The sequence below is a fragment of the Anas platyrhynchos genome, chromosome 29 (genome assembly GCF_047663525.1).
Source record: "Anas platyrhynchos isolate ZD024472 breed Pekin duck chromosome 29, IASCAAS_PekinDuck_T2T, whole genome shotgun sequence".
NCBI lineage: Eukaryota > Metazoa > Chordata > Aves > Anseriformes > Anatidae > Anas > Anas platyrhynchos.
This window is the reverse complement of record NC_092615.1, coordinates 1,328,547-1,349,560: the sequence shown is the minus strand read 5'-3', so window position 1 is coordinate 1,349,560 and position 21,014 is coordinate 1,328,547. Positions and strand designations below refer to the sequence as shown.

At 43.7% G+C, this 21,014-nt stretch overlaps 1 protein-coding gene and 1 long non-coding RNA gene across 2 annotated transcripts; one reads left to right on the top strand and one right to left on the bottom strand.

Annotated features, from left to right (window-relative positions):
• Positions 1-52: 52 nt before the first annotated feature.
• MAU2 (MAU2 sister chromatid cohesion factor) lies at positions 53-19,049 on the top strand. Its single transcript, XM_005024735.6, has 19 exons — positions 53-584; positions 678-695; positions 913-978; positions 1,656-1,751; positions 3,409-3,503; positions 4,089-4,116; positions 4,590-4,745; positions 5,151-5,297; positions 5,732-5,822; positions 6,485-6,588; positions 7,608-7,685; positions 8,270-8,335; positions 8,634-8,717; positions 9,719-9,768; positions 10,017-10,094; positions 10,554-10,665; positions 11,277-11,367; positions 13,096-13,223; positions 14,556-19,049. Exons 1-19 carry the CDS (start codon positions 99-101, stop codon positions 14,628-14,630), a joined length of 2,049 nt encoding a protein of 682 aa, XP_005024792.4. The 5' UTR covers positions 53-98; the 3' UTR covers positions 14,631-19,049.
• On the bottom strand, positions 14,085-21,004 carry LOC119714210 (uncharacterized). The gene is made up of 3 exons (XR_005261287.2): positions 20,616-21,004; positions 20,243-20,386; positions 14,085-14,624 (listed from the first exon to the last, which is right to left on the bottom strand). It is a non-coding gene; the product is annotated as an uncharacterized lncRNA (long non-coding RNA).
• Between the last annotated feature and the right edge of the window lie 10 nt (positions 21,005-21,014).

Genomic DNA, 21,014 nt, shown 5'->3' with positions numbered 1-21,014 from the left:
CCCCGCGCGCGCCGCCCCTTCCCCCTTCCTTTCCCCCCCCCCCTCCGCCCCCCCCCCTCCCTCCCTCCCTCAGGCCGTGTTGTCGCGGCGGCCCTGAGATGGCGGCGGTGGCGGCGGGCGCGGCGGCCGGGGCGGCCCCTCAACAGCAGCCGCCTCCTCCTCAACAACAGCCGCAGCCGACGGCGGGAGGGCCCGGAGGCTCCGGGGAAGCAGCAGGAGGAGGAGGAGGAGGAGGAGGAGGCGGTGGGGGGGGAGCTGGCGGTGGAGGAGGAGGAGGAGGTGGAGGAGGAGGAGGTGGGGGGGGGGGTGCAGGGCCCGGCCCGGGGCCTGGAGCGGGAGGTGGAGGAGCAGGGCCCGGTGGTGGGGCCGGGGGGGAGTCGTGGTACCTGGCGTTGTTGGGCCTGGCCGAGCACTTCCGCACGTCCAGCCCGCCCAAGGTGCGGCTCTGCGTGCACTGCCTGCAGGCCGTGCTGCCCCGCAAGCCCCCGGCCCGCATGGAGGCCCGCACCCACCTGCAGCTCGGCTCCGTCCTCTACCACCACACCCGCAACGGCGACCAGGCCCGGGGGCACCTGGAGAAAGCGGTGAGCCCCTCGGGAAAGGGGTTTCTAGGGTTGGAGGGGGGTTGGGGTCTTGTCAGTCATGCTCGAGGACTAACCCGCTGTCTTTTCTTGCAGTGGTTGATATCGCAGCAAGTATCCTTTTCCCGGCTGGCAACCAGAGGTGTTGGGAGAGAGCCCCGCGGACAGAGCCTTGGCCCTAGGGATGGGGATTTTTAGCTGCTTGTAATCTGCTGCTGGGCTCGCGGGCCGCTTTCTTTGCCGCTTCTGGTGTGTTGAGGAGTTTTGGACGCTGTAGCGTTGCTGTTTTGCAGCCGGTGTTTTAATGTTCGCTTAACTCTGGTGCTGCTAGATCCCACAGTTCGAGGACGTTAAATTCGAGGCAGCCAGCCTGCTGTCAGAGCTCTATTGTCAGGAGGTGAGTGCGCTGGGACAGGGTCACTCCTGGATCGTTCTGGGGCTGCAGGGCTGCGTTTAACTTCAGTGTCTTTGTTCCTGGAATACCACATAACTATTAATAAAGGGTTTTATAATGTTTTTAGAGGCCATTTGCAGTATAAATACAAAGTACTATAGCATAAACCTGAAACATTTTGTCTGTCTGATGTAAAAGTTGGTGTTGGAATTGTAACATGGGGCTTCTACGGCAAAAGAGGTTTGCTCGGCCAAATTTTTTTCTTTTTGAGACAAAAACAGGGTGGAGGGGTGGAAATAGAAGGCTTTTTTAAGGCTTCTGTTGAATTTATAGGCCCATTTTATTCTTTATCTGTGGAAAAGCCTTAACTGGTCTTTACCTTCTGTGAAGGAAATGTTTGCCTTTTCTTTCATGTGCAGGAAAAAAAAAAGGCACATTGGAATAGCAGCCAAAGGAGTTAAATGGCTAATACTTTTGAACAGACTTTGAGTCAATTATTGTGTGATTCTGAACGCTAAAAACTTGGTTTTGTTGCTTTTCATGTTTTCAGGTTCCTAACCAGCCCGACTTTAATTAGGGATCAACACAGAATACGTCTTGTTTTGAAGTTACTGTTCCTGGTGATGGAAATTCCCAGTAGCCTGGTCTCTGGTTGACTCGGGTGTGTGTTTCTGTTTCAGAATTCGGTGGACACAGCAAAACCTCTGTTACGCAAGGCCATCCAGATCTCACAGCAGACCCCATACTGGCACTGTAGGCTGCTTTTCCAACTTGCAGTAAGTGATTTTCTGTTGCTAATCACGTTACTCTGGCACTGTGGCTGGTAAAACGGCTAGGAAATGTATGTATTGTTCCTTAAAAGGTCTCAGACACCTCTTTATTTATTTATTAACCGTGTTAGTGGAGGGACAGAATTTATGCTATGAAGCAGCGATGTGTTTGGAGAGTACTGACTGGATCAAGGCCCACTTTACCTGTTGATGATGTGACAGATGGGAGAAGAAAACTGGAAGGACCATCCTGTGGGCTCTATCTAATAGCACAAAACTTTAGAGAGGGAATGAGATAAAACAACACGGCTTGTAGTGAGGGTAAAGGTTCTCATGAAGCTATTGGAATTGGAGCTTGCCAGCCTGAAGTGTTGGTTTGATTATTTTCAGCCTAATCTAGAGCAGAATTGGGGTGGGAAAAGCAGGTGGTACAAAGGTCTCCCAGCGATGTTCCTCTTCTGAACTACACTCTAAGCGTGGCACAGTGGCACAGCTCAGACCATTGTTGCTTCTAGGAAAAACTGGCCCATTTTGGAGTTCAAAGCATTGTTTGCAGTGATCTTTATTTTAGCTGTGTAACTACCCTTTAAAATGCTGCTTCCCCTGAGCGTTTAGATGTGTTAGGACAGGACGCTTATCCAGAAAGTTTCCCCTTTGGTGGGAGGAGCTGATTATTGCTGGAGATTTATTTTTTTTTTCCCAGGTTATGCTTTTTCTCAGCTCCTAACCAGCCTCCGGGTGTTTAACACTAGACTTGAGGGAGCTGATTGCTCTTTTACGGGTACTCTGTAGCAGAGATCTGGTTAGCAGGCAATTTTATCTTTGAAGACTGCCTTAATAGTCACCTGTACTTGTCTTTTACCCCTTCCTGATGAGTTTAAACAAGCAGACCAATTTCTCTGAAAAGGAATTGCGAGCTCCTTTGTGTAGTTTAGGAGTGCTGAATTGTGCAGAGCCTTACTTTCCTATCGATTAAAGGACAAACGTTTACTTTGCAACGAGTTAATGCCCGAGTACTCACAAGAAGCTTAAGCATTTTTCTTGGTGCCTATGCTGAATAGGATCCTTCCTCGAAGCTTGACATTCTGTGCTGATTTCTTTTCTGCCTGGTATTTCCTTTCCATCATTTGCTTGACCAAAGGGGGCTGTGCGTCTCATTACCTTGGTGTGTGTTTTTCTACAGTTGTCTGGCTTTGCTACCTGAGCCTGGAAAATGTACAAGAACTGGGAGGCTGGAGGGGAGGGAGAGGTGCTCTGGAGGCTCTGCCATCCTTTTCCCATCACCTGCAACACACCTCGCAGACTTCCTCTGCTCCTCATGCTGCAGAACACGCTCTGTTGTGTAACTGTGCAAGTTATCCTTGAGCTTTTCCTGTCTGATCTGCACAAGCTCTCGATAAATTATAACAGCTTTGTATTGTGTGAAACCCGGCTGAGAAATTTTCTTTGAAATGTTACAGGCTTTTTCTGGAGAATGTGAGGTGTTCCTGGAAAACGAATCTAAAATCAGATGATATATTTAATGTGCCAGTTTAGCAGTTGTCACTTGTAAAGCACAGAAGTGGTTTATTTGCAATTATATTTGGGAAAAAAAAAAAAACCACAGCTCATCAGGCTCTCTAAGAAAATGCTGACCATTTTTTGTCCTTTTTTTTCGTTTCAGCAACTACATACTCTTGAAAAAGACTTGGTATCTGCATGTGACCTTCTCGGTGTTGGAGCAGAATATGCTCGGGTGGTAGGATCAGAGTATACCAGGTGAGTTCCATTGATGTTGTTGTTGTTTTTTTTTGTTTTTTTTTTTTTTTCCCACCAAAAAAAATGGTTTGTTCTGCTTTTGTTTAGTGGTGTTGTCTGTGATTGCTACATGGGTTTTGCAGACAGTATTTTTGAGTGTTCTCTTAGATCTGAGAGTTTCTCCAGCTCTTTAACTTTTTGGAAAACCAAACACAACCAATTAAGGTCTATTAAGACTCTGCAGTGTGTTTTGTTTTTTTTTTTTTCAAACTGAACTGTGTTTATTGTCTTGATCAGCAAAAGGTTTCCCAGTAGCTTGGCTTTGGCCTTAGCAACTATTGTAACTGGAACTGTCCAAGTCTTAGAGAAAAACCTGAAGAGGCTGGGATTTTGATTCCTGGTGCTATTCCATCTAGCTTTCAAATATGCTTTCTGTGGCAGGTTCTTTAATACTGCTTTAACTATGGCCCTTGAGAGGAGGGAGAGTGGCAGACTTTCTCTTTCCCCCCAAGGTTTTTATTTACAGTCGTGGTCTGGGTAACTTGTTTTTAGGTTTGATTTTTTTTATTATTTTTTGGATTATGACATTGTTTTGTTTAATTTCAGAGCACTGTTTCTGCTAAGCAAGGGAATGGTAAGTTGGATGTACTTTCAAAATAAACTACTTGTTCAAGTACTGTAATATAAGTTAGAGTGTAACCTGCCTGAACATAGGCTGTTGGTTTTTAAAGAGCAGATAAACATGCAGAATACCTTATATATTCTGTTTTGTTCAACGAGCAAGTGCAGAATTAAAATATTCCTGAAAAAAAGTCTTTAAGTTGGCAGGTTTCTTTTGAAATTCTTATGGTTAGTTTCCCCCACTGCCCTTTATAAACATGACAAATAGATGGGTTATGGAAGGAAAAAAGAATAAGTGCAAATTGTTGGAGGCCTTGTGATTATGGATGAAAATCTTATCTTGAAATGGTTGGTGTTCTTGCAAATAGATGTCTTTGCATTATATTTTTTTTTAAATAGACTCATCAATGTACCTGGGGCTTAACTGCGGTTCTCTTAAATGTTTAAATTGTTCAGCACAAAAGTTATTTTTATTTTAAATTACAGCTCCTTCTAATGGAACGGAAGCTGCAGGAGGTGCACCCTCTCCTTACCCTGTGTGGACAGATAGTTGAAAATTGGCAAGGAAACCCCATCCAGAAAGAGTCGTTACGCGTGTTCTTCTTAGTCCTGCAGGTCACGCATTACCTGGATGCTGGGCAGGTGCGTGCAGAGGGGGAGGATTGGGCAGAGATGACCTCAGAAGCAGCGATACTTCTGATTCTGGGGGATTTTTGCTGCTACGCCTGAGTGGTGAAACGACATCCTTTCCTTCTTACCTGAGGAAAGGCTTACTTTGGTATGCTTGTAACCACAGTGGCCACTGTTCCTTCTCTGTGACATTAGTGGGGATAACAGGCTTTGTGTACTGTTTTGAAAGACGTTTTGAGCATCTGATTGTTGTTAATGCTGGAACTCACTGTTTTGTCATGCTAGCGTAGTGATTTATGCAATAGCTCTGCTCACAAATGTGGAGGTTATTTATTGCCTGGCAAGTTTTCTCCACTGAGTAAATGTTCGTGCATCTGGGCTGCAGCAGCTCTGTCTGAAGTGAATCATCTTTTGCAGGTGAAAAGTGTGAAACCATGTCTGAAACAGCTCCAGCAGTGCATTCAGACCATATCCACGCTGCACGATGATGAAATTCTGCCCAGCAACTCTGCTGATCTCTTCCACTGGCTACCCAAGGAACACATGTGTGTGCTTGTCTACTTGGTGAGCAGCTCTTTTTTACTTAATGTATTGCTAATTAATGGGAAATTGGTTTAAAATGGCCTAGAGCCAGCAGTGATAGATTCTGCAGACCATATGCTGCTTTACATAACACTGACAGTTTAATTCTGCCACAGCATCTGTGAGAATATTGCTTTCAGAGATGTCAGGGTTTGAAGAGACTGTGCAAGAAGTCTGGAAGCTGGAATATAACTTTATTAATATCCAAGCCAAATAACTCTACTTCGTACAAGTTGATTGGATTCTTGACTTCACATTCCTGAAACTAATTACCTCACTTCTTGAATTTGAATTTATTCCTAATTGGTGTCAAAATTCAGTTTAAAAAGACTGGTAGCAGAGGAGTTGTGTGAATGCCCAGACTTTTCCTCACTGCTAAGAAAACTTTTTGTAATCTTTCCCATGCTCTCCGGCAGGTGACAGTGATGCATTCCATGCAAGCAGGGTACCTGGAGAAGGCTCAGAAGTACACAGACAAAGCACTAATGCAGCTAGAGAAGCTAAAAAGTAAGGATGAGGGTTATAATTTAGCTGATGTCTAAGATTCCTTTATTTGTTACTAATTTAAATTTTAGAAAAGAAAGATTTGGGAAGCCTATTTAGCTCACTAGGACAGCCGGCTATCAGTCTGTACTGCATTTAAGAATTTTGTTGTTTTATACCTTTACTTATTTATTTTGATTTTTGAATTACTTTGACTGTTGAATACAAAAACAGAATTTTGGGGAGGTTTATTCTTGTAAATTGAGCTGTAAACGCATGCATTTTCTTGGTGCATTTCTCAGTGTACCCATCTTTGGTTATCCAATTTTTTTTCTTCTCTAAACCAAGCACATTTTCCTGATGGCTTTTTCCTCAGCTGGTGTTCAGACTCCCATTCCTGACAGTTCAGGAATTGATTTTGGTGGTGGTGGTGGTTGGTTTGGTTAAACCTGTGCCATCCTTGCAATGGCACGTGGAAGACAAGATGGGTGGTACGCTGACTCTTCTGACCCTAGAGGGTCCAGCCAAAGATGTTGCTCTAGATTTGCACAAACGAGTCTTTTTGCTGAAGTCCTGCTGAGCCACCTGCGATTCGAGAGGCTGGCTAGGTGCAGTAGAGGCTGTGTGGTGGGGATGTTCCTATTGTCTTGACTTCACTTACTGAATTACCTCTGTTCCCTCTTCAGTGTTGGACTGCAGTCCTATCTTGTCGTCCTTCCAAGTTATTTTGTTGGAACACATTATTATGTGTCGGCTTGTCACAGGACACAAAGCCACAGCGTTGCAGGAGGTAAGAATGGGGTTTGACCGTTTTCCTGGTTGTGGTGTGTGCGGTGATTATTTAAAAATTCTAGTTCTGAGAAAGATTCTTGGGTTTAGATGGAGATTTCAACAGTGCTGAACTACTAACAGGTATGGTCTGGCCTGATAGTGCCATGGAATTAGCCTCCTCGTAAATTATATGGTTTAAGAACATTTTGGAGTTGCTCGTGGAGTCAACAGGAATTGACGAGTGGCTAAAACGGGCACCTTCTTCCTGACTGTGGTTGGCAATCTGACCCTGGTGTCTTTTCCCTTTCCCTCAGGTTCTTCACTGAGAGTGGCTCTGAACTCTTCCCCTTTTATTTCCTCTTAGTGTTCCTGTCTTGTCCAAGTGTTTCTCTGCTTTTAAGGGTCCCTGACTTTCTGTCCTTTCTTCCTCTTGGAGAGTTTGGGGGAAGGAAGGAGGGGTTCGGTGTTCTCTAATGTTGAGAACAAATTGCATGCTTTTTTTCCCATTCTCCCAGGCATTTTTAATTCCTGTTTGTCCACCCCTTATTTATAGGATATATGGCTGCATCATCTCAACCTCTTTTGTCAGTCTTCACATGAATGTACTCTGGGGGGTAATTAGACAGTTAAAGGAGTAGTCATTGGTTCTGGCTCATAAAGCTCATCACTAGCACATAGCCTTCAGAAGATTTGGATTCTGGTTTTTCTGTTTCGTGCCAGCTCAGATTCTGAGCGTTTCAGAACAGATCTGCTACTTCGTTTGCAGGTGGTGCCACCATATGGTAGAGCTGCTGCAAAGCAAATAATTCAAAACCAGTTCTAGTGTGCGTCTGTGTGGGAGGAACGTGCATGGAGCAGTGTGTGTTCGTCAGCTTGAAGCATGTCTAGCCTCTGCTTTTACCTAAGAGTGTGACTAATGATTCTGGAACCGATCTCTGAAGCATATTGAGTGACATGTATGATGCAGTCAGATGGATACAGGGCAGAAATCAAAATGGAGAGAAGAAATCTTAAAGACCTATTATTCTTTTCCAACAGATTTCCCAAGTCTGTCAGCTCTGCCAGCAGTCCCCCAGATTGTTCTCTAATCACGCTGCCCAGCTGCACACTCTATTAGTAAGTGTCTACGATTAGTAGTAAACTCTTTGTAGGGCTGTACCCAAGACTCACTGAACAGTCACCAGTAACTGACGAGGTCACAGTGATGCAGACAGCAAAATTTCCTGCTGAGCAGTAGGGTCTGCTGTATTGATTGCCTGTCCTGCTGTGGGGGCTCACTGCCAGCATTGCTGTCAAAGTCCTAAATCCCCTTTAGAATAGGTGACCCGTGGCATGATAATTAGTACACAGCATAAACACACACGATTTATACTGTGTGTGTTTGAGACAGTGCATTGGGGTACTGGGTAAGGGGAAGAATTAAGCATTACTGTTTGAGTATTACAAGAAATTAAGAGTTTGGGGTTTTTTATACAGCAATGGGGCTTTTTTTTTTATTACAGGATTATACTGTTTGGAAGCAGTTTGTATAGAAATTTATGTTTTTTTCTCAGAACCAAGCAAAACTAAGATTTATTGGTTAACTCTTTTTACTGCTAATATCCTGATTTCTGTGGTTTTGTGCTTGCCTTCCTTCTTAGCATTCCAAGCTTGTTATAACTGTGTTATATATTATCTTAGAAATGTCATGTCTTCTACAGGGGCTCTACTGCATTTCCGTTAACTGCATGGACAATGCAGAAGCACAGTTTACGACAGCACTGAGGGTAAGGTTTTCTTCTCAAAATATTTACTGCGGTGGTTCAGTGTGGAGTTGGGCTTGTTGCAGTTGTGTGGGTCACTGAGTTGAGGTTGGAAGAGAAATCTGGACACTGTGTTAGTTGCATGAGTTCAGGTTTTTCTTTGCTGGACACAGCTCAGGTCAGGATTCGTTAATAGCCAAATATTAAATCTGATTTATTTATTTTTTTGTCTCTGTGTATATATTAAAGGAGAAGATGGGGTGAATTCTGGGTTGGATGCTGGAGGATTTTGACTGTACTAATGGTGTGTTGTTCATTTCAGCTCACTACACACCAAGAGTTGTGGGCATTTATTGTGACAAACTTAGCCAGTGTGTACATCAGGGAAGGCAACCGGCAACAAGAGGTAAGCTGCTTGCTGGGTTCTGGCTGTAGTTTTAAAAGTCAGAACATTCTTGGAGAGAGGGAGATATTACTACTGTGCTTGGGTTATTCTTTTTCTGGGCATTTTTGCAGAATAGTGCCTTGTCTGGCAGTCAGGCAACTCCATAATCAGGTTAGTGTCAAGTAGTAGTAGGGAGCTGGTGGTATCAGCTGGCATAGCTGCAAACCACCAAAGCTGCATGTTCTGGATCGTACATGGAATTCTCTACAGCACTGGGAAGGAAAGCTTCCAGTTCCCAATGCAGAGTGTGTGGTTAAAGCTGTCATCTTGACTCATTCAACCTCTTTGCTTTGGTTTCCATCTTAAGGGTTTTATTAGATTACATAAAACCAAGTAAGATTTAGCTAAACATTTAGCCAGAAATAGGTATATGCATCGTGTGTGTTCCTTTTTTTTCAGCAGTGTGCCAGAAGCAATATTAATACAAAAATACAGCTGCCTGCAGTCTTCCAGGGATGTTTGATCCCTCTGTAGTGGTTTTCTGGAGACGTGTTTGCAAGTCTCTTGTGAAGAAGCTATAAATGAACTTCTTCATCAAGCTCGTAGCACTTACTATTATTTTTGCCTCCTAAGCTTTTTAACGAAGCTTTTTCGTTTGTTTTTTCCTTAGTTGATTTCTGGTTTTGATTAAATGACTACTTTGTTACAATATTTGTTTCTTGAGCGGCTCAGTTAAATGACTACTAAAAATTTTCATTACTATTTTATAGCAACTTCTGTGAAGTTTAAGAAAGTATATATTGCATAAAACTATTTTGGGGCCAAAATGGACATGATAACCCGTAGCGTTGGAATGTTTGTGCTATGATTTAACCAATACAAAGTAAACTTCAGTGCATTTGTAGTGACTTGGACCATTTTGATTTGATATGCATTTCTCATAAAGAACACTTGCTGTCGATACCAGAAGCCTGTGTATGTCAGAAGCACTGATTATCTTTCTTTCCCCTCTCATTTTGTAGCTTTACAGCTTATTGGAAAGGATAAATCCAGACCATAATTTTCCTGTGAGGTGAGAGTTCCAGAAACTATTTGCATGCTGATGTCGCATTGGTGATGGCAATACTGGATTTGTCTCAGGCTTTTTTTTACAAAGAAAACAAAACAATCAACTTCTTTTCAAGGCAGAAATTCTGACCAGACATTAAAAGTAATGTTCTGTGTGGAGCTTTGATCATTAGGCAAATTCCTAGAAACCTGTCTGTAATGCATTTAATCACTGTACCATGCCTGGATTTCAACGTGTTGCTTTGTTCGTAGCTCTCACTGTCTTCGAGCAGCAGCTTTCTACATCCGAGGTCTGTTCTCCTTCTTTCAAGGACGATACAATGAGGCAAAGTGAGTATGACTCGGTGCACTCGGGAGGTGGGGAAAAAAGGAGAAAATAAATCAAGCTTTTAAAATAAAAAGGAAAACCCAGAGGCCTTGCTTTCAAACCTCCTGGATCTCCCTGTGGATTTAGTCAACCTCCTGTTTCACTTAGGGCAAATACCACAAAACTGTTTGTTTTAGATCTCTTTGCTTCCGAATAGTAATAATAATACCGGTGCGGTGTTCTGCAGTGGCACATCTGAAACAAAAGCTTTTCAGAGGAGGATCTGTATTGTAGTCATTTTTGTTAAATGAAAGGTGAGGTTTGGGAATGAAGTGCTTTGTTTAAGGTCACCTGCAGCACACATTTATTCCTGAGCACTAATATTTGCCGACTGGATTAACTTGGTTCTTGATGATGCTTCTTACGCATTGGAGGGAAAGTCGAGTTTTTAAAACACTTTATTTCTTCTTCTGTTTTGGTAGACGATTTTTGCGAGAGACACTGAAAATGTCAAACGCAGAAGATTTGAATCGATTAACAGCGTGTTCTCTAGTACTCCTGGGTCATATATTCTATGTGTTAGGGAATCACAGGGTAAGCAAGCCTTCACTGTGTCTGGTATTACTATGTAAGTGTTTGACTTGTGATTTGCCAAAGAAAATCAGGACTCTTCCTGAAATTAATCTTGTTTCAAGAACGCTTGTGTATTGGTATCCCACGGAAAGCTGGCAGCTTATTGACTTACATAATTCTGCAGCTGCAATTTGCACATTTAATAACACTTTTAAACAAAGTAGTACTGTTTGGAGTCTATTGTAGAAGTGTGTGTTTCTATAATGCCTGAAATCACTCGAAAAAAAGGAGCAGAATAAAAGACAAATAACATCATTCAACTGGATTGTTTGGAAGGAATTGTGGGTACAAGCTCTTCTGAATTCTCATCATATGCCAGAACGCATGAAATATTTCTATTATCTTGCACAACATCAAGGCCATAATTCCTAGGACAGAGCAAAATTCCAGACAGATTTAGATGACGTATTTGGGTTATTGTCCCATTAAGTGTTTCAACTAGTTTGCTGGAACATAGCTGCAGTTAAATTAGGTAAATTTTCTGTCACAAATTGCACATCTCCTATGTATTATATATTTGTGAGGGGGGAAAAAAAAATACATGTTTTATGTTGATATCTGCTCTTCACCAGGAAAGTAATAATATGGTAGTGCCAGCCATGCAGCTTGCAAGCAAGATACCAGATATGTCTGTGCAGCTGTGGTCTTCAGCTCTGTTGAGAGGTAAGTTGGGAAAAGGTCTTGTACTTAAAATAAGTGGCAAAGAACCCTTTGCTACTAACTACTGTTCAGTGTGGGGATGTAGGCTAATGCCAGCGCTCACTGAGGACACTAAATGGTGCCTGGATTTGCGAAATACTGATGGAAGTGCAAGAAGCTTTTTGGTTTTTTTGAGTTATTGATCTTCAGCCCCATCAGCATCCTGTTTGGTGCAGCACTGATGTACTCCGGTCGCTTTTCCTTGTGGGCTGTAAGGCTCCTGGGGGGAGAGGCCCTGCAGAGCTCCTGCGTGGCTGTGAGTGGTGTGGGGCAGCAGGCAGGTTTCCCTGCTGTGGCTGGATGGCAGCTTGCAATATCCAGGGCTGCAGTGGTGACTGGAAAGGGTTCCAGCTCACGCCCGTGCAGGGTCCATTCTGCTGCTGCTGCGCTTTGCTTTGAATACATTTCCAGCTGTAGTAAACATTTGATTAGGTTTTGCTCCTGTGTGGGGGCTTTAATAAATACAAGAGGCTATTATATCACTTTATATATAAATATTGTTTAAGCTGACTTACATAGGCCCCAGGATGCTTTGTTCAAATATTGACTAGCTTCTTGGCAGACCGTCAACTTTAATGCTGCAATTGATTTGCTTTCGCTAGAAAATAAAGCAGTAACTCTACCCTTTTTCCAAGAACTTACCCTGCAGCTTCAATTTATATTAAATTGTCATGTTTACTATAAGCATGGTGCCGTGCATTGAGTTCTGCTTTGCTGCTGCCTTTGCTGCAAAACTGCTTCTAGGCAATTGAAATAACTTCTCTCATTCATTTCAATGCGGTAGTTCACATACAAAACATGCCAATAATACCATGAAGAACGTGCTCTAGATGAAACACTATCCCTTGGTCAGCTGTCGTTGCCTCCTCTTGTATCCACTAGCCTGCAAAGAGTGAGAGGCCTAATTTCCATTCTGCTTTGATTCTTCTAAAGCTTCCTCTATAGAACCAGTTACCTTCTTTTTTTGAAGAAAAAGTGCTAAATCAGAAATAACAAAATGCCAACACATGTTCTTTGATAGGAAGTGCATTGTCTCAGCCCCTACCACACTATACTACTTATAATTTTTAGCTGAAATTGTGATACTCAGGAGGTTACCAGTCTTAAATCTGATTGGGCTAATACCTCTGAGTCAACCTTAAAAAAAAAAAAAAGACGCTAGGATCAGCTTTCAGTAAATGCAAATTGGTGAGTTTCTGAATTCCCCCAAAATAAAGGTTTCAGTTTAAAAAAAAAAATAATAAATAATGTTCCTTGACCTCTGAAACCCATGCGGTCGCATCGCAGATCTGCGGTGAGAAACTCGTGAGTCTCTCTTGTTCCCACTAGATGGTGCTAGAAGCTAAAAGATAATGCAAAGGGCTCAGGGGCTTTCATTGGAGTGAGAAGTTTTTTTTCCTTTTAGAAGTATTATGGTGTTATTTTTAAGGATTGGAAAGTAAAATAACACCAAATCCCGCAGTGTGCACTGCCAGTACTATTGGAATAAGGAAGGTTTCATGTTCTCTGTATGCCCCTGCTTCTCTTAAAAGGGGTTTTTATTCTGAAATTAGATGAGGTTGGTATATTGGCTGTTTAAATTAATTCATTAAATAAATACAGGGAACAGTCTTCTCAGATAAGAGAGCTGATCAGTTGAAAATAGGTATGAACAGTGTTTTCTGGTGAGCAGACGATGCTCTTGTCTTTCAGACCTGAACAAAGCCTGTGGAAATGCAATGGACGCACATGAGGCAGCGCAGATGCATCAAAACTTCTCACAGCAGCTCCTCCAGGACCACATCGAAGCATGCAGTCTTCCAGAACACAATTTAATCTCGGTAAGGGATCTTCATCTTTCAATTAATAAGTGTTCTTGAGGCAAAACACTGTGCTTTGCTTTCCTTTGCTATTCCTGTGAGGTCTTGTGTTTCCTAAAAGTGTTTTATTGATACTCCAGAACTGTTTATTTACTTTTTATGGCTGTTGTAGCAGGTAGCCACTTCATTTTGGTGACAACTGTCACTTTTGAAAGAAATTTACTATGTAGTTGGGTTTAATTTTATTGTTCAGATCACCCAATCAACCTTGTTATGGGGAATGCTTTATTGTACACTGCCAGAAGTACAGTTTTTATTGATATTTCAGCTTTTATGAGTGTTCTCCTTATCTATAAATCTAAATTTCCAGTTAATATGATATTTGATGTCTGTATAGCAATTACCTTAAGCTGTAACTTTTTGTGGACCTCAAATATCGATGTTCTTCCTGTCAGAAACTTTCAACATTGTTTAAAAAATGCTGAAGGCTTTTCTATGCTGGAATCCAGCAAGGGTCTGAGATAACTCACTGTTTTAGAGTGAAATAATGGCCAAATGTGAAGTCAAGGTGCAAGGAAATTTGACATCTTTTTCCCAACATTTACTTTTGGGGAGAGGAAAGGGGGAAAAGGAGGCCAAGAGGAAGAAGCAAATTGCTGGCTTTGGTCACAAAGGGATCCTGAGACCCATGTTTTTTTGTGGTGGGGCCCATGTTGGGAAATGGCCACGGCCAGATGCCTGGGGGCCAGGCACAGAGACTGGAGGCTCCAGCCTCACCGTCTTTGCTTGCCATTGCTGGTAATGCATAACCCACGCTAGATTAAATATATGGAGGGGGAAGAAGGTTTAAAAACAAACATTAAATCTGCCCATTTCAGAAGATTTTGGTAAATCCAAGAGGAAAATATTTTATTGATGAAGTAGGTGAGAACCAGAGGCTTTGCTCACTCTGGATACTCTGTGGCTGCAATGTAGTTCTGGCTCACAGACGCATCCAAATTTAGGTGCTTTGTGCAAGTCACGGTTTCCCCTGTTGGGACTGTCAGACTTCACCTGTAAGAGCAGGAAATGCTTTCACTTGATTGCCATTCACCCTGGATTCCTCCTGGCAGTCAGCTAGGTTTGGAATGACGGGCATGTGGAGTGGCTGCAGTTCAAAAGAAATACCAGCCCAGGGAACTCCACGTGTGCGAAACAAAGTCAAACCTGACCCTCAACTTCTTGTCCTGAAATCTTTAATTATCTCGAGGTAGTGAATGTCTGTATGGCGAGCTCCTTCCTCTGGCATCGCTGCCATTCCTCCTCTCCCCGGGTAGAGGCTGTAGGATTTTCATGCTGTTTGTTATCTTTCAGTGGACAGATGGACCACCTCCTGTACAGTTCCAGGCACAGAACGGACCCACCACCAGCCTGGCCAGTCTCCTGTGAAACAGAATAACTATCAGGACAGTGTGTTTAAACAGAAACAAGCAAAAAAGCCAAAAAAAAAAGAAAAATAGGAGAAAAATTCATTGCAAAATCTTTTCTTCAAAGAAAAGGCAGCAAATTCCTCTTCTAGTGAGGGCCTTGTAGGAAACGGATTGCATAAAGACAACGTACATTTCATAGACTTGCAAAGTGAGAAGGGCATTTTAAGCTGCTTTTACATAATATGTGTGAATATACAGCTAGTGTGTATATATCTACTGGTTGTAATCTGCTTTCCTCTTACTGAGAATTAAGGTTTAGTCCAAAGGACACTTGTTCCTTAAATTGTTAGATACTTGCTTTTTAAAAAATTGTCACAGCAAACGAAGAGGACTTGCACAGTTTGGAATACCAATTGTATTCTAAATACTTAAACCTTCCCTGAAGTATGATGCATGCCAGTTTTAATGTTTTCTGTGCCCTTCCACTCCTGGGAACAATGGGATTAAATCATGATTGATTGTAGGGTGCCCTAAAGTTCTAAATTTAGCTTCTGAGGTAATATTCTTTCCTCTTCATTGTGTGCAAGTCATTGCCAGCGCTGTTTGTAGCCTTGCAGTGAAGGTAACGCTGAGGTCGGTGAGATCTGAGTTCTGACGGACGGGGTGTTTGCAGCCAGGGGTGAGTTACGCTCCTCGGGGTGGCCTCCAGGCTGAGCAGAGCAGGCTTGCACTGTCACCAGAGGAGCCGATTCCATGTCCTGGATTCATGAGTCTGTGACAGTGCGTGCCACCACTTGGTCCCCATGAGGGTCTCTTCCTTCTTTCTCCCTGTACTGTTGATGCCCAGACCCCCAGGGTAAGGCAGAACCACAGCTCTTTCCGTCTCTGCTACTTCACAGTGATTTGTACTAAAGGAGGAAATTTCTCCTCCTCCTGTTTAGGCCAAGCAACTGGGAAGCAGCATTTTGAATCTCTACTGCAGCCTCACCAAGGCAAGGCAGCATCTGTGCCTTAATGATTTTCACAAACGATTGAAGTGAGTTAAACTAGGTGGTTGAAAGCCAGATCCGATAGAAGCAAGAGGCCTATGATAAAAATTAAACTCTAGTCTTGCACTTGGCAAAACCGTACATTTCCAAAGCTTTTTTGTGCTAGTGTTCCTGGTTTAGCTCAGTTTTTTTGAACTCTTCAGCTGGTTAGGCTCCCTGGATTTGCCTGTGCTTCTGCAGCTGTCCTGAAACAGGAGAGGCACAGCCCAAGTTTGTTCTGTAGGAAGCAGTACAGGAGTTGTTAATTCCACAAAGCACCGGCAGCCTTATAGCAAGGATCTGTGCCGGTCCCTTGTAGTGTGATGTAAACCTTGCAAGGCTCGTGGGGTCAAATAAAGGTGTTTTGCTCCCTTCATAGCCCTGCATATTTATCTCCCAATTTTGAAAGGGAAAGGGAAAGGAATCTGCTAGACAAGTTCCTTTTGTAGGGCTTTGTGTGATTGCATTTTTTTTTTTTTTGAAAGAGAAGGAGAATGTTTTCAAGGAAATATTTGACCCCTCAAACATTTAGAATTTATGGTAAAAACAGTCCTGTGAAACCTGTATTTAATGCTCATTCTTTTTGGTCTTTTTTTTTTTTTTGCTCATTCATTTTTTTTCTGTCTAGCAGCAGCTCACACAGACACCTGCACTTTATAATCTGAACCCCTCAGCTTTAACCACTGACTGATACAAAAGGGACAAGTTCTTGTCCAAGTACCCAAACAAGATGTTATGCTTCCTCTATCAGACGTGATGGTGGTTTAGCTCCTGTTCTCAGTTACTCTTGCAGAAGCTGTGTGTCTTTTAGGCCTTTAGGAAAAACGCGACCTCAATATTCGTGTAGGGAAAGAATATTATTAGGGTTGCAAGAAGGCGGCTCAACGCCATTTGAAAGTCTCACGTATTCCCTAAAAACTCCCCAAAAAAGGGAAGCTGTGAGCTCTGTTACTGTCCAGGGTAGTTGCAGATAGCAGGTACAGGCAGAATCCATGTGGACAGGAGCTATTTTGTGTTGCTTGCTGCAGTGTTTGTCGAGACAGAGCATCCTGTGTCTGCCAGAAAGGTTGAGTTTAGGTCCTGTGCCCTCAAACTCTGCTGGTGTGGCGCAGCTTCCAGGTGAGAGGAGGTCGAGCCAGGCTCGCTCCATCACCCATTTGGGGCAGCTGGGCTGAGATAGAACAATTCCATAACGGGATTGGATTTTGGTGGGGAATGGCCAGGTTACTTCCACCTTAGGAATATTGATACCACATGGACTTTAGGTCTTTATTTTATTTATGTATGGGAAGTAGTATCTCTCCTGGACTGTTCCTTCTACTGAATGCTCTCAGGAAGTCACTTGGGTTGCAAGAAGTCCGTGCCTGTTTTAAGCACCTAAATGCCATGGGGGTTTTCTCAGCAGTGCTCCTAGCAGCTGAGGAATGACTACTAACTGAAAAAGGTAGTACCCATGTACTTTAAAATTTGCCAGTCCCATCCAAATAATACAGATTTATTTTCTTCTGTCACCCCATCTGAGGCTGTTTAGCTGATACATATCGATGGCAACTATACTAAATCACTTCAAATGTTGGCCAAAAAAGCGCTGCTCCTATAAGGCAGTACTTAAAATTTTAAAACGTAATTATAACAACTCTGGAGAGCTGTGGTTTGAGCTGAGTTTAAGTAAAGCATTTGCAACAAGCAGGATATCCAAGTGCCCGTGCAGGCAGCTGCATCTCCCGAGCTTTCCTTCCAGCTCTGGGAGCTGCGTTGCCCAGGTCTGTGTTACGGGAGAGTGTTTGCAGTGGCAATTTTCTGGCTCCTCGTTGCACAAACTAGGCTGCTTTGTAGTTCAAATCCCTTGCCGGTCTGTTCTCAGGAGGGAAGGAAGTACTTGAGGGAAAGGCTTGCCTGCTCGCTTCTGATGTAAGTACGCTCAGGTTTTCACCAGGAACCACTAGCCAAGTGTGGTAGCTGAACTTGGAATGTCAGGAAGAAGAACCTGGGCTTTCCCGGTGTGCGAGGAGCCAGCTTCACCTGGGCTTTCCTTCCGTGCAGAGTGGCGCCTCGGGCTGAGCCGAGGCATTGACCCACAGCCCTGCGGAGCTCAGAACTCAGCTCCACCTCCAAAGTCCTCTTCCCGTCACAGAACTTCAAAAATCATGTAAATTTGAAAATAACTTGGTGATTTTCTATCTCTGAAATTCAATGTACATTTGTTACAATGTACAGTGCTTTTTAACTACACTTGTATATTAAATTATTTAATAGTTTTTGCTTTTCAGTATCTTTTGTATGTAGCAGAGATTTAAACAAGGACCTCATAACTGAAGTTCTTCCTAATTTTTGAATGCGTATGTAAAGTTGAACAGAAAACTAGAAGTTTACAGTTTACAATGTTCTGTTAAGTGCTTGGTCTGTCTAACTTGATTTGAACAACATATTTCTAATCTTTCTTGTCCGATCATTCTCTATGAAAACAAACATGAAGTCTTTTATGAACTTCTAAAAAAAAATTATTCTTCTAAAGATGTAATTTAGAAAACTGTACAGTTTTTTCTCTAGTATTTTTAAATGAGTAGCGAGAACTTAAAACAGAAGCATCTAATCACTGTTTTGTAGATAGTGTAAAAACTTATGTATGTATAGAGAATGCAGTCTGAAGAACAGTGTTTGCCTGTTGTGTTTCATTTCCTACAGCATGACCATCAGAAAGGCCCATGTACATAGGAAATTGGATCAGTTTGGGGGTTGGGGGATTTAAAAACGAAAAGGAAAAAAAAAAGACTTCATCTCCTGTCATCCCATACGTGCACTCAGTGACACCGTGAGCAGAACTTGACAAAATATTAGGGCCTTAAGTTGTGACGCTGCCTATAGACACATGGGGTACAACTTATTCCGTGTTGCTCCACCACTTTGATTTTTCTCAGTTTTCCAATTTGCCAGAAAGTCAAATTATGATTGAAAGGGTACTGTGATGTCCCATTTTACTTTACTGACCTCTCCAAATCATGCCGAATGAACCTGTTTCCTTAGTGTACTGCAGTTCTGGCCACAGGGGTGAGAACTGCTGAGCGAGAGGAAGCCCAGCCAGTAGTTTAGGCTGTGCAGAACACTTGGAGAAATCAGGATGAAATAACACCTGTCTGTGCTCTTCTACTGTCTGTCTTAGCAAGTGTATTTAATTGTTTCCTGCAGTGAACTTTTAAATGTTATGTCGGGTTTGTACAATGTATTGTTAAGTGTTTGTAGTTCTCCATAAGTAGCAGGATGTGTACCTTCTGCCAGTGCTCCTTTCCCAAGCTGTAAATACAGTAACTCGTGTAATGGGATGGAACCAGGGGCATTCGTTTTTGCCTTTGTTTCCTCTCGTTTTCTATATTAGAAGAATTTTTAAATAAAGTTTAATTTTACTTCTTCTAGCAGCTTGTAGAACATGAATTCCTTAAGTTAATCTGCCGGCAGCCCTGCCTACGAAGGATGTGTTTTGTGTGGAGGGCAGGAGGCCGCGTGTGCTCGTCGGTGCACGAGGAGCCAGGCTACCTGGGGAGGTGGCGGGCAGGGAGCCACGGGGCCCGCAGCTGGCATGCCTGTGCCGTGGGCGAGGGCTCCTGCCCTGGAAGGAGAACCAGAATTTCCTGACTGGGATCGTCCGCCCGACTCCTCGCCTCAGCAGTGCTGGAGAAGCGGCTGAGGGTGGCAAGGAGCGTGCTTTAGGGACTGCTGCTGGAGCCCTGGCACATGTCTAGGGTAAAACAAGGCTGCTCTGGATTTGTTCAACGCCTGGGATTATTTTTTTTTAATGTAGTGTAGGACAGAAGTATTTCTCACTGCATTCAGGAAGGATACTGGCTACGCTTGATCTTCACAGATAGGATCTGGTTTACAGGAAGATTGGTTTGTCTCTTTTTTACAAAATTTAAATGTTTCTGGCAGGTACTTTGACATTTAGAACTTAAATTTAAAAGGAAGAAGATGCTGAACTGATTCGTCTGCAAGTGAAACTTTGAAGAAACTAACAATTTTAGAACTTACTGTGTACCATCTCCAAAACATTATCTGAGCTGCTAAACTAGTGCCTTAACTTCATCCTAGATGCAAGAGTAGGTTTTGTTCCAACAAGTTACTCTCTTTGTGAAAATTTTAACCCAAGTGACAGCCTTGGGGAAAAAAAAATATTGACAGGTTTCTGCAAATAACTTCACCCAGCTGCTGGGCGATAGAATCTTGTGCTAGACCTGCCCTAAAACTCTGCTGGTGACACAGGGAGGGAAATGGAGATACGCATCTGTGTGGTACTGGTGCATTAAAGCATCCCTTCAGAGGGATCCCAGCCTCAGTGCTTCACCACCAAGTTTTGAATGGCCTGAGGTGAAGCCAGGAGCTGTTGGTGCTTTGTAAGTCATCAACCAGAGCAAGAACTGGTTGTGAGCTCTGCTGTTAACCCTTCACCGTGTGTAAGGGAAGGGGGTGGTAAAGGGTGGAGGACGGCACTTTCTAACGAAAATTGTAGTCAGAATTTTAGAAAGGATATTGAACACAAAGTTAACACAAATTTTGAGTCTCCAGAGTGGAAAACAGCTCGAAAAAGCTGAGCACGTTGGAATTTTCCTACCATGAATACAGGATATGCTCCAGGAGCAGGTACGGGGTGCTGAGATGTGGATTCTCGTTCAGGTTCTGCTCTTTTCTTGTAACAGCCTCGATTGCTCGCCTTCTGCTCTCACTTCCCCCCTTCAGCAAAGGGAAGCACACTGACCTGTGCTTATCAAACGTACAGAGTAGGAATGAAAATAAATACGCGTTATTTCTTTTTTTTACCCTTTTGAAACCAGCACCTAAATAACCTCATGCAAAGACGCATCCCGCCCTGCCAACTGCCTCAGCTGCTTGTGGAAAACACCCGCTGGAAAAACGGAGCTGGAATTACCAATAACGTGACGGGAACCGTGCTTTATCCCCCCCACACCCCCCCCAACGCTTCTAACCTTGCTTCACCCGAGACTTTATTCTCCCTTTTTCGAAGCGGCAGCACCGAGTAGCAGGTCCCGAGGGGTTAACGGGTGTGTGTGTGTGTGGGGGGGGGGCTAATTAACCCAATTAACGCCCCTCTGAGGAGAGCCGCGGGGGTTCCTCAGCTTTCCGCCGGAGGTGTGGCGGCGACGGGGAAACGCCGGAGCACCCCTGCCCTAGATGAGGGGAAGGAAACGGGGCTGAGTCACCGCCGGCCCCCGCCGCCCCTATCCGCGGCCCCAGCCCGGCCTGCGCGGGCGGATAAGGGCGGCCGCGGCCCCTCCCCTCCCCCCGGGCCGCCCGGCCCTCAGGCGGCCCCGCTCCCCGGGGGCGGCCGGCCCCGCGCCTCACGGCCCGGCCCCGCCCCCTCCGCT